Source organism: Elephantulus edwardii, unplaced genomic scaffold (assembly GCF_000299155.1).
Source record: "Elephantulus edwardii isolate Elephantulus edwardi_28Jun2011 unplaced genomic scaffold, EleEdw1.0 scaffold00455, whole genome shotgun sequence".
Lineage (NCBI taxonomy): Eukaryota > Metazoa > Chordata > Mammalia > Macroscelidea > Macroscelididae > Elephantulus > Elephantulus edwardii.
In genome coordinates, this window is record NW_006400205.1 from 261,120 (window position 1) to 273,726 (window position 12,607).

Genomic DNA, 12,607 nt, shown 5'->3' on the forward strand with positions numbered 1-12,607 from the left:
AAAAATTATGGAAAAGTAAAAGAAAAGATTCTTTCATTGTTTTACAAACCCTCCCCCAGGTCCCCTCCACCATGTAGCCCTCGCTCTAGTCTCCTGTGATTTCTTTATATTATATAAGGCGCTCTCACAGTCTGTTACATTTTGCAATTTAACTTAAAGGTCAGAATTTCAATTCTACAAGCTGCTCAGTGGAAAAACGATAAGCAGTCTTCTCTGGTGAAAATTTACAGCTTTGGAAACCTGAGGAACAATTGTTATAAGTCAGAGTTGACTCAACGCCTCAATGCCAATCTTCCATATTACATGATAGACAGAGGCCTTAAACGTGTGAAAGCTCTATGATGCTATTAAAAGAAATTAATCTTGTGGAACGGTCACAGGAGAAAATATAAAGATAAATAGACATTTTTTTACAAATAAGAAAAAAAATAAAATAATGGGAGTTTTAAAATTATTTTTACTTTCCAGTTTGAAGAACAATTTATACTGTCTCCAGCAGATGTGGACAAGTTAAAAAATGGTAAGACCAACTTTCTAAATGTACCTGAAGGAGATATTTACCAGTTCTCCTAACCTGAAATTATAAAAGCAGGCAATGCCTAAAGTGTTTCTTTGCTGTACTTGGGGCTCCCAGAGCGAGTCCTAGAAATCTTTCAGGGCAAAAAAGAAAAGGGGGGGGTGGCTGAAAATCCTGAGACTTTGCTAGAGAAACTTGGTGCCCAGCACCAAGTGAAACTGATTTCTCATGCTTGTCTATATGTTGGAATGAAATGCAAACAGTTTAAGATAACAAGGAAAAGTATTCTTGGAATTAAGAAAATAAGGTCTGCCCTACATGAATCATCCCCATGGAGCAATGTGAAGAACACAGAAAGGGGTCCCCACATAGAAATTCCTCTAACATATGAGCACAGTGAGAACCACTTCGGGAATTTCCTGTTTCAAATGGTACTTGTTAGACAGTCCTGTTGTCATTGCCTCAGCTTTCCTTATAGAAAAAGCAAACATGTGATATGTAGCGTTCACCTAATACTTGGGAAATGGTAAGATCAATGAAACAGCAGATTAAAACCAATTAAAAAAAGAAAAGGGTTTTTTTAAAAACAAAAAAAAACCAAACTCAACAAACAAAAAAACCCACAAACCCCTAAAACAAAAGAAAACACTGAAGTCCTATGCCGTTGAATTGGAACTGACCCATAGCTGACCCTCCAGTGAGTTTTCAGAGGCAGTTTAATTGCATGAGAGGAGGTTGCTCATTCTTCTCCAGCAGAGCAGCTGGTGGGTTTCAATAGCATGCCTTTGGGATTGCAGCACAGCTTCTTACCACTAGGCCTCCATAGCTGCCAAATTAAAAACAAAAATAAAACTGGGAAGAAATGGCAGAAATAAGTAAAGGGACGATGGTGGCTGAGTGTATAATATACAAGCTGGTGGAAGCGTTGTACCGGATAAAGATAGTCAATCTCCTGCCTAAAAAATTTACAGCCTCTGTGGGTGGGTTTTGGTATTCATTAAACAATGGAAATCTAAAAAAAAAGGATTACTGTGATGATGAACAGAAAATGCAATTTCTGTTACAAGATTATACTTTTTGGTTTTTATCTTCTGTCATCACAAGAAACATTATTTCACCCTTAAAGACTGAAAATTCATGAAATATTTCACCCAATATTTTTCTTATTTATAAAATATTTCACCTAATCTTTTTCTTTTCTTTCTTTCAAAAGACGGACTTTTGATGTTCCAGCAAGTGCCGATGGTTGAAATTGATGGGATGAAACTGGTGCAGTCCAGAGCCATTCTCAACTACATCGCCTCCAAATACAACCTCTATGGGAAGGACATCAAGGAGAGAGCGCTGTAAGGAGGCTTTCTGTTTGTCTATCAGTAACAAACATAGGAACCTACCTACCTTTTCTTTCTTCCTATTTCTCTTCTCTTCTCGCCTCGCCTCGCCTCGCCTCTCCTCTCTTCTTCTCTCCTCTCCTCTCTTCTCTTCCTTCTCTTTCTCTCTCTCCTCTTTTTTTCAGTGAGGGTTGGGAGCAGAAGAGTGAGGATAGGCAGGTTGAAATCACAATTCACAATTTGGTGGGTGGGGGAAGTAGGTGAAGGAAATGAGAAAGATCCAGGAGGGACCAGCAGAGATAGGGTAATGGTAATGGTAATGGTAATAGTCCACTGGTGATTTTTTTTTAAAAAAACGAAGAAATTGTCTTATTTGCTTGTGGGTTTCTCATTTGGGAATGGGGCACAGCCTCTCTGGCTTCCTCATGCTAAACAAGGCAGTTGATGTGATGGGGAGAACCATACTGTAAAGGGACATAGCATGCAGCTACTGTAGAAAAGATTTGGCAAAGAGAAGCAGAAGGCCCATGATACTTCTGAGGACCATGACTCAGCAGCATGTTGGGCCTTAACAGTGTGAGGGAGGTCCAGGAGAGCATAGTGCTATGGAGGCTGGGGATGGGAAACTGAGGGTGGACCTAGAGGGTGTGTCATGATATAGCTCAGTGACAGAAGTTTTCCATCTACTAAGAAGCCAGAAATTTGGCAGTATCAATGTTTAATCAACTCAGGCCTTTAGGAACTGCATGCTGGCAACAGCTAGAGGCAAAGATAGAGTGTCTGAGTGTCTAGAGAAGAAGGATAAAGAATAAAAGGATCCAAAAAGGCTAATTCTCAAGTTCTAGATGTAACAAAATGGTGAAGACATATCTAGTGAGTTATTTGGACTCACTGACTTGGCGTGGCAAGTAGAGACTAGAACGTAGTGATTATTTTGGTGTCAGATATTACCTTAGACTGCCTGATTTGGACATAGAGTAACCACACTCATTTAAAAACCCTAATTCAATCATAGAAAAGAAAGTAGAATAGCAATTACCAGGGCCCTAAGGGAAAGAATAACGTGGAGTGAGTGTTAAAGGTGTACATTTCTTTTGGGAATGGTGCAAATATTCTGATGTGATTACAGAACACTGTAAATGTTCAGGGTGAGGGGAATCCATTATATTCTATAACCTACAAGGATAAAAATTAAAAAAGGTGAATTTAATTTCAGAAAGTTGTTTAAAAAAAACTCTTTGTTAATGGTCGTACATGACGATGAATAATAACATTACTGAATTGTATCTGTGGAAGTGTTGACAAGAATGTTTGGTTTATGTTTTCTAACTACAACTAAAGAATAATAATGAAAAGGAAATAAAGCTCTTTGAGAAAGCTCAATTTTTAACAAAAGGGAGAATGTTCCCTGGATTAGGCATTTCTTGGGACTGTATAAATAGTTATACTTAAGTTTCAGGGAGTATTGAGAAATGCAAATATAGCCAGAATTAGGCAATAGTGTTTGGAGAGGGCTTTGGAACTATGATCCTTGGGAAGCAAAAGGAGGAATTTCTGATACTATGTGTATCTCCAATTTTTTTTCTTTGAAGTTAACTTCTACCAGGTTGAGAGAAGGAGGGATTGTGACTGAGGTGGCTTTGACCTCTCTGTTGAGATTATTTAAGTGGGAAGTTTATAGTCACAAGCCTCACATTAATTTGGGTACAGAGCAAACAACAATAGAGAGGGCACATCAGAAGTATAATATTTTGTATTTTGAATGGTATATTCAGGTCATCTCTGCTCTCTGTTCCTATCTTTGGTCCAATGTTTAATAGAGCTTTTATAGATCTCTTACGACACACATTAAATGTGAACTTAACTAACACCTGTAGCATTATAGCTGACACAAAACAAGTACCTGCTGAAGGTGATCCTCTTTTGAAATTAAAAGGCTCTGAGACAGGAGGTATTTGACAGTTTGCTCATGTTTTATCTTTCAGGATTGATATGTATACAGAAGGTGTAGCGGATCTAAGTGATTTGATCCTCCATTTTCCATTATGTCCACCTGCCGAAAAAGATGCCAAGCTTGCCCAGATCAAAGACAGAACAATAAACCGCTACCTCCCTGCCTTTGAAAAGGTAAATGGAATCACTCTAATACCTTGAGCTACTAACAGCTTGCAGAGCTGCAGAATACCTGTGTCTAATCACTTTTAAGGCACTGACCTTCATTCTATTGAGCCATCCTTAATACTAATGTAGGATCCTCTTTCTCAAGGTGGTTGTGGTTGATTGCCTTTGAGCTGACCACAACTCATAGTGACTCCATGAATAAAAAGCCCAAAGCCTTTTCATAACTATTGTAATTTATAAAAGTTCATAGAGTTTCCAGAGGCATGTTTTTAGGAAGTGGAGGTCACTCCTGCTTCCAAAACAGTCTTAGACTATGAGCTCCATCAAGCACAGTCCACCATGGGTAACCATTATGGCATTTGACACTCCAATGGCACAAATTAGCTGATAATTTAATTTTTTTAAAAATAATTATACATACTTCCTTTATATGGAGATACAGAGAAGATATTTGCTAAATCAGTTATCTGTGGTTTTTATTTACAAGATGACAGTGTGCACATTTTTATCTTTATTATTTATGTTTTGTATATTGTTGGAACATTTTTAATAAACATTAGCAGTTAGTTTAGTTTAATTAGCAGTTAGTTTAATTAATTAACAATTTAATTAGCATTCTTTTTCTACAATAGTTTATCTGAACAATTTCAAGCAAATTTCAAGCATTTACTTAAATTGTTACAGGGACGATCATGAATTCGTCAACAAAGGTTTATTTCACATTCCAGAGATATCAGGAAAAGAAGGAGCAGAAAGAGGAGAAATGTAAAATATATTGCAGTCTAGTCAGGGGTAAATAATGCTGGCATAGGGAGATGCTGCCCAAGGTGGAGTGGGGAGAGGAGGGCAGAGAAGATTGGAGAATCATAGTCCGACTGTTGTGTATATTTAGGGGGTGGACAAACAGACATTTGGTGCAAGAGGTGATTTAGTAAGTGCACAGCCCCTGTAGAAGATGTAGAGATTTCTAAAGTTAAAAGTCACAATGTTGTGGAAAAGTGAAAAGAAAACTTTAGCCTGGGTTTTAAATGAGCAATGAGGAAATAACAGCTGAAACCCACTATTCCTGACTCTCATTGAATCAGGAGCAGTGGAGAAGCGTCTGAAGTTCTTCAATGGTCCAGGGAGGCAGCAGAGGTGGGGAGTCAGGCTGGGAGCCATCAGGAGAGAACCAGCCTCACTGTGCACACGTTCATGCTCTGATGGCCTCTAATTCCCCAGGTGTTAAAGAGCCACGGACAAGACTACCTCGTGGGCAATAAGCTGAGCAGAGCTGACATTCACCTGGTTGAACTTCTCTACTACGTGGAAGAGCTGGACGCCAGCTTTACAGCCAACTTCCCTCTGCTGAAGGTAACTGATTATACAGTCCCAGGAGAGAAAGCCCCACTCCTCCCATCTGGGAATCTGGCATCAGGACCCAGGGAGCTTTCTATCTCTCTTTTGTCACTTAATTTAGCTTCTTTTTTTTTTTTTTTGTCCTGGTTATGAAATGTAAAAAGGTCTTGTTAAACTAAGGAAATCAGATATTTATGGTGGTTCGAGAAGAACACTTTTCTTTCATCATGAAAAGGACCAAGGACTCAGCATCCCTATGCTGTATTCTGCTGCCATTTCTGGTCTTGTTTTCCTGTCACCTCCTTTATATTATCTCTGCGAGCAGGTCTCTCTCCCTCAGATTTCCTACTCTTGGCTCCTGTTCTATCTTTCAGACCTCAGTCCTCCTCTGCTTAGGTGTCTCCTGTATCCTCTGTCTTTTAATTTCTGTTATTTGAAACTTCATTGGTTTCAAATATTGGGAATTATATCTGAGATGAAGACATACATATTCTTCTGTATTATACACGCACAATGAATGTACATGATGTCTCTGCAAAGGAGAAGATAGGAAAGAATTTCCTTCCTTTTATCTTCATTTCTCTCTGAGTATCTGTTTCTCATTTTGGTGTTGATGGAGGACAATCAACTCTTTCTTGTCTGGAAGGGTCTCAGGTGTCCTGGGTTGTGGTAATGACCAGCTGGTTCTTTGGCTCCACTCTAAAGCTGAGCTGTTGTCCATTGCAGGCCCTGAAAACCAGAGTGAGCAACCTGCCCACGGTGAAGAAGTTTCTGCAGCCGGGCAGCCAGAGGAAGCCTCCCCTTGATGCCAAAACTCTAGAGGAAGCAAGGAAGATTTTCAAGTTTTAATAAAGTAGATGTGGATGCCAAACATGTGCAAGGCAAATATGAAAGTTTATAGCAATAAAATGCTTTCCAAATGACTGTTCCTGAATCTTTGGAGGGTGTGTGAATTACACATTCTAACTAAATACTAAATCTACTATGGACAAAATGTCTAACAAGTCGGTCTTCTTTAATATGAAGTCAACAGTCCCTCTCCTCCTCAGCTTCTGCTGGGATTTGCATAGTAGTTTTGTCTTTGGTGGTTCATGATCACAGTACATAGGGAGGTAGGGAGGTTGAGGTGATGGGATTGGGCTTGGCTCCCTCAGTCCAAAAAGCCTTTCTCTTTCCATCCTGGGTCCATGATACTGAGAACCACACTAGGCAGTCTCGCAGCTCAGAAGCTCTTCTTTCCTGACCTTCGAAGTATAATAACCACACTAATGGGAGTCTATGTCTATAGTAACAGGTGATTAAGTTCATTGAGTGCGTATCATTGATCAAGTTCAAAATGTAATGAAGGTTGAAAAGACATTTCACTTAATGGTACCTCCCACTCCTCTCATCTGGGAAGTTGCTATGAAAACAGGCTTGTTTTAAAGTGAAAAGGGCCATTTTATAGGAAGGACATATATTTTTAATTTGAAAAGTCTGAAACAGAAACACACTTCATGTAACTGAGAGGGCTAGTCGATGTTTGATCAGTATCTGAGAGATCTTCAACCTTTGGGAGTTTTTTAAATCTCTCAGACATTTTTTTCATCTACACATTTTGCTATACTCATACATCTATATGTCTCACTAACAGTTTATACACATTTGTAATTGTTATGTATCGCCAACTGAACTGACTCATAACTGACCCTCCAGTGGGTTTTCAGAGGCAATCAGCCTCACGGGAGGAGATTGCCCATCATTCTCTCACTCAGCCACTGAGGCATCACCTGTGTGCCTTTGTGTTGGCAGTGTAACTCCTTTCCAAAAAGGTTCCAAATATTTTTCCATACACTTTTATCTCTAGGTCTACAAACATATCATTAATTTCCTCCATTTTTAAAAATTGTGATTTTAGTGAAAGTTGTAGAAAAGATGGGTTTTCCTTTATTCATTGATACATCTTTTCCTCCCTCCCACTCCCACAATTCATTTTGTAAGTATATGTTGTTCCAGATTGTCAGTTGCCACACACAAAATGTCTAATCTTCCATTCCCTTGAGATAGTTCTTCCATTTTCCCATTCCAATGTAGCATTCGTTATCTATCCATTCTTTCCCTACTCTCCTATCCTGTGTCCATGCTATTTTTAGAACAGTCATCCCAGTATTTGTCCTTTTGTGACTGATATTTTTCACTCAGCATAATGTTCTCCCCAGCTCCTCCATGCTATGCTATGCTATGCTTTACATGTTCATTGTTTTTCAGTGCTGCGTAATATTCCACTGTGTGGGTGTACCACAATTTTTCTATCCATTTGTTTATTGATGGGAACTTGGGCTGTTTCCATCTCTTTCTAGGAAATAAGAAAAATAATACCAATCACAATAGCTAATGACAAGATGAAATGCGTAGGAACAAATCTAACTAGAGACATAAAAGACCTAAACAAAGAAAATGACAAAACATTACTGCAAGAAACAAAAAGAGACCTAGAGAAATGGAAGAATGTATCAGGCTCGTGGATGTTGTTGTGGTTATGTGCTGTCACAACTCATTGCAACCCTATGAACAATGGTTCTGAACCTTCAGCTATCCTGAGTCAAACTCACCCTCTCTGACACACCTGACCCTATATTTACAGTCACTGGGTCAATCCATCTCCTCTATGTCTTACTCTTCTATGCTAACCCTCTACCTTTCCAATCATGATGTCCCCCATCAAGGACTGGTCTGTTCTGGTGATATGCCCAAAGTATGTGAGATGGAATTTCAAAATCCTTGACTCCAAGGAGCAAACTGATTTCATCATGTCCAGAATAGATCTATTTATTCTCTTAGCAGTTCATGGGATGTTCAAAAGTCTTCTCCAGCACTATGACTCAAAGACATTGATTCTTATTCTGTCACCATTAATCCATGTCCAGCTCTGATGCATAGCAAACAATTGAGAAGAGTAGGGCCTGGATCAGTCTCTAAGCTGATGTTGTTGCTTTTTAGTCGTCTGGAGAGATCCTTGACAGCAGATTTTCCCAGTGCAACTAGTCTTTTGATCTCCTGACTACTTGTGCTAAAAGTGTTGGTTGTTGATTATTTAATCTTGCTTGGGTCCACAATCTCAAGCCTTTCTCCATCTATCATGATACTGCCTATTCGCCCAGTGGTGAGAATTTTTATTTTTTTGATGTTGATATTCAATCCACATTGAAGGCTGCAATCTTTGACTTTCTGCAGCAAATACTTCAGGTCCTCATTAGTTTCATGGAACAAGGTTGTGTTGGTTGCATAATGCAGATTGTTGATGAGTCTTCCTCCAATCCTGACACCACATTCTTCTTCATAAAGTCCAGCCTCCTGAATTATCTGTTCTTCATATAGTTTGATTCACCCATGATGCACTCCTTTCTTGATTTTGAACCATGCAATATTCTCTTGCTGTTCAGACAACTTCCTATTCTAGGCATAGGTTTCATATGTGCAAAATAAGGAGTTCTGGGATTCCCACTCTCCTCAATGTTAGCCACAATTTGTTGTAATCCTCACAGTCAAATGCTTTTGCATGGTTGATGAACCACAAATATACATCGTTCTGGTTGACTCTATATTCATCCATGATCTATGTGACATCAGCAATGATATTCCTAGTCATGCTTCTTTATACCCAGCTTGTATTTCTAGTTGTGTTTTTATAATAGTCAGCAAAATATTGCTTGCATGTAATATTAGTTATTTGTTAGATAATTTCTACATTCTGCAGGATCAATTTTGTAATGAGAATAAATATGGATCCCTTCCAGTCAGTGTAGATTTTTTTTTTGGCACACATGGTAAGCACATGCAGGGATGCACGTGTGTGTTTAAATTTCTCAACTGGTATTCTATTAATTCCTGGAGATGTATTTTTTGCCAATTCTTTCAGAGCAGCTTGAACTTCCTCCTTTATTATCATTAGCTCTTCAACATATGCTCCTTCCTGAAATAATTCTATGTCAGCCAATTCTTTTTTGGTACAAGCTTCATGGATAGGAAGAGTCTATATCATGAAAATGACCATTCTACCAAAAGCTATCTACAAGTTCAATGCAATCCCAATACAGATCCAAATTTTATTCTTTAACAGAAGGAAAAGACAATTTTCAATATCATTTTGTATGCAAAAAGACCCAAGATTATCAAAGTACTACTCAAAAAGAAAAACAAGGTAGGAAGCATCACACTTCCTAATCTCCAATTCTACCACACAGCTATCGTAATCAAGACAGCATGGTACTGGTATTGCAACAGATACACAGATCAGTGGAATAGAATTGAGAACTCAGAAATCAATTCATCTATCTATGGTCAACCAATCTTTGATAAGAAGATGGAACTAGTTAAGTGGGGAAACTCTTCAATAAATAGTGCTGGGAAAATTGGAAAACCATCTGCAGAAAGCTGAAGCAATTCTCACATCTCAAATCATACACAAAACCACCTGAAGATGGATCAGGTACTTAGGGATTAACCAGACAATAAAGTTATTAGAGAAAATCTAGGAACAACTCTAAAAGTCCTAATCTGTGGCACAAATAGAGTTCTATGCATAATGGAAAAAAACCTATAATTGGGAGAAAATAAAATAGATTAATGGAACTCTCTAAAAATCAAATCCCTATGCACCTCAAATCTTAAAAGGGGCAAAAAAAGAAGCCCTGAGACAGGGGGAAAATATTTGGCAATTATATATCTAATAAATGACTCACCTCTAAAATTTGTAGAATACTCCAGTACATCAACAAGAAAAAGGCAAACAACCCAATCACAAAATGGGTGTGAGAGATGAATAGACACTTCACCAAAGAAGAAATTCAGACGGTCAACAAACACATGAAGAAATGCTCAGAGTCCTCAGCTATCAGAGGGATGCATATAAAAACAACATATCACCCCGACAACAAAAACAAAGTTAGACTGGTTAGCAAAAAACAAATGCTGGAGAGGATGTGGAGAGATTCAAACTCCCATTCACTGCTGATGATGGAAATGTAAAATGATACACAGGGTGGTGTGGAAATAGAGGTATCATTTGGCCAAGCTATCCCACTATTAGTAGTATTTCCTTTAAAAACCAGAGCTATGATGCAGACAGATGTATAAATTTTCTTTTTTATTTTTTTTTAATGTTTAGAGAGCTGGAGATACTTTTTTTTCTGTAAATTCATCTATCTTGGTCCAGATTATGTGATGTTAAGTAAAATATTACCATTATCTCTCTGATAAAGTGTATTAATTATTTGGAAATGAGATCTCAGGAAAATATTTTTTTTATTTTTTTTAATTATTTTTTATTATTTTGTGTGCGTGTACCGTCAAATCAGATCTGACTGGTACAGGAGGATATTGCGCCTCCTTCTCCGGCAGAGCATCTGGTGGATTCGAACCGTGTTTCTCTGGGATTGCAGTGCAGCTTCTTGCCACTAGGCCACCAGAGCTCCCCAGGAAAATATTTTTAAATTTAATCTCTCTTTAAAAGAAAATTAAATGCAAATGTTTTGCCTATTGATATTTATTTACAAGTTTATTATTTGTGTGTGTGTGTGTGTGTGCCGTCAAATAAGATCTGACTGGTACAGGAGGAGATTGCCCCTCCTTCTCCAGCAGAGCATCTGGTGGATTCAAACCACATACCTCTGGGTTGATACTTCCTTTGGAACATCAACATGTGCTACTAAGCACCAGTAAACATAGAGCATGATTACTCTGCATGTAACTGTGCACCCTCACTCATTTGCTGTCCAGCTGCTTCCAGTTCAAAGCTGGCCATCCAGGGTGTTTTGGCAGGCTGTAAATTGCAAGGGAGGAGATTGTTCATCTTTCTCTCTTTGTTCTGTGGGTGGATTTGAACAGCCAGAGAGGCATCCCCTTTGGGTTAGTATGTAACTCCCTACTGACTAGACCACCAGAGCTCCGTTGGGCACATTTTCTCAAGCTCTTTGCCGGTCAAGCTGGAGCCAATTCCTAGCTCACCCACCAGTGGGTTTTTTGGGCTATAATCATGCAGGAGGAGTTTGTGCATCTCTCTCCCTCTGAGCTGCTGGTAGATTCGAACAACTGACAAGACTCATCACTGAGCTGAGTGCACTGCTCTGGAGGTTTAGTTTGTAAGGAATAGTGCTGTCAACTCAAAGGTGATGACGCTTCTTTGGCAGTTTCAATCCACCAGCTGCTCTGTTGGAGAAAGATGTACAATCTCCTGTGTTATTTACAGCCTCTGAAAAGCCACTGAAGGGTTAGCTCTGAGTCATTCCAACAACAAAATAATTTCAATTAGACCTAGATGTAATTTTGAATAACAAGTATGCTTTACCATAAACTTGCCAAAATTTAATTTTTTTAAGTTATTTAAGGACTATGACTTGTTGAGGTATAACATTCTAAATCCATTTTCCAGTGATCAAAGCCAACTGCATTTACTTTGAATGAAAAAACTAAGTTATAAGCCCTAATAGATGAAAATCACCATATTAAAGTGAACTGAGGGGGGACTGTGCAACAATGAATGTTGTTGTTATGTGCCATGGAGTCATTTGTGACTCATAGCGACCCTTTGTACAAGAGCTCTAGATGCTCTTTTATCCTGTGCCAACCTAGCCATCACAAAAGCACTTATTCCCACTGCTCCTGTCACAGAATTGATCCATCTCATCAAAGGTCTTCCTCTCCTTCACCGCCACTCCACTCTGCCAAACATAATGTCCCTCTCCAAGGACCATTTCCTCCTTGCAACATGCCCAAAATATGTCAGACGAAGCTTAAGAATCCTTGACTCCAAGGAGCATTCCAGTTTCACATTTTCTAGGACAAATCTGTTTGTTCTCCTAGCAGTCCATGGTATATTCAACACTCTTCTCCAGCACCACAGCTCAAAGGCATCAATTCTCTACCAATCCTATTTACTGTCTAACACTCTGATACATAGTACGTAATTGCGAAGACTATAGCTCGGATCAGGCGCACCTTAGTCTCCAGCCTGACATCATTGCTCTTCAGTACTCTCGAGAGGTCCCTCACAGCTAACTTTCCCAATGCAATTCATCTCTTGATTTCCTGGATGCTGTTACCAAGAGTGTTGATTGTGGAGCCAAGCAAATGAAAACTGTTAACCATCTCAATCTCCTCACATCCATACTGATGCTGCCAATTGGTCCAGTGGTGAGAATCTTTGTTTTCTTGATGTTGAGCTTCAATCCATATAGGAGGCTGCAGTCCTTGACCTTCTGCAGCAAGTGCTTCAGGTCCTCCTCAGTTTCAGCAAGCAGGGTTGTGTCATCTGCATAATGCA

At 39.0% G+C, this 12,607-nt stretch overlaps 1 protein-coding gene across 1 annotated transcript in view; it reads left to right on the plus strand.

Moving 5' to 3' along the window:
• LOC102848680 (glutathione S-transferase A1-like) overlaps nucleotides 1-6,156 on the plus strand; it is a 24,448-nt gene extending 18,292 nt beyond the window's left edge. The window contains exons 2-6 of the mRNA XM_006902813.1: nucleotides 469-520; nucleotides 1,731-1,863; nucleotides 3,834-3,975; nucleotides 5,191-5,322; nucleotides 6,034-6,156. Coding sequence (XP_006902875.1) covers nucleotides 469-520; nucleotides 1,731-1,863; nucleotides 3,834-3,975; nucleotides 5,191-5,322; nucleotides 6,034-6,156 — 582 coding nt within the window. The remainder of the gene's footprint in view (nucleotides 1-468; nucleotides 521-1,730; nucleotides 1,864-3,833; nucleotides 3,976-5,190; nucleotides 5,323-6,033) is intronic.
• Nucleotides 6,157-12,607: the final 6,451 nt, after the last annotated feature.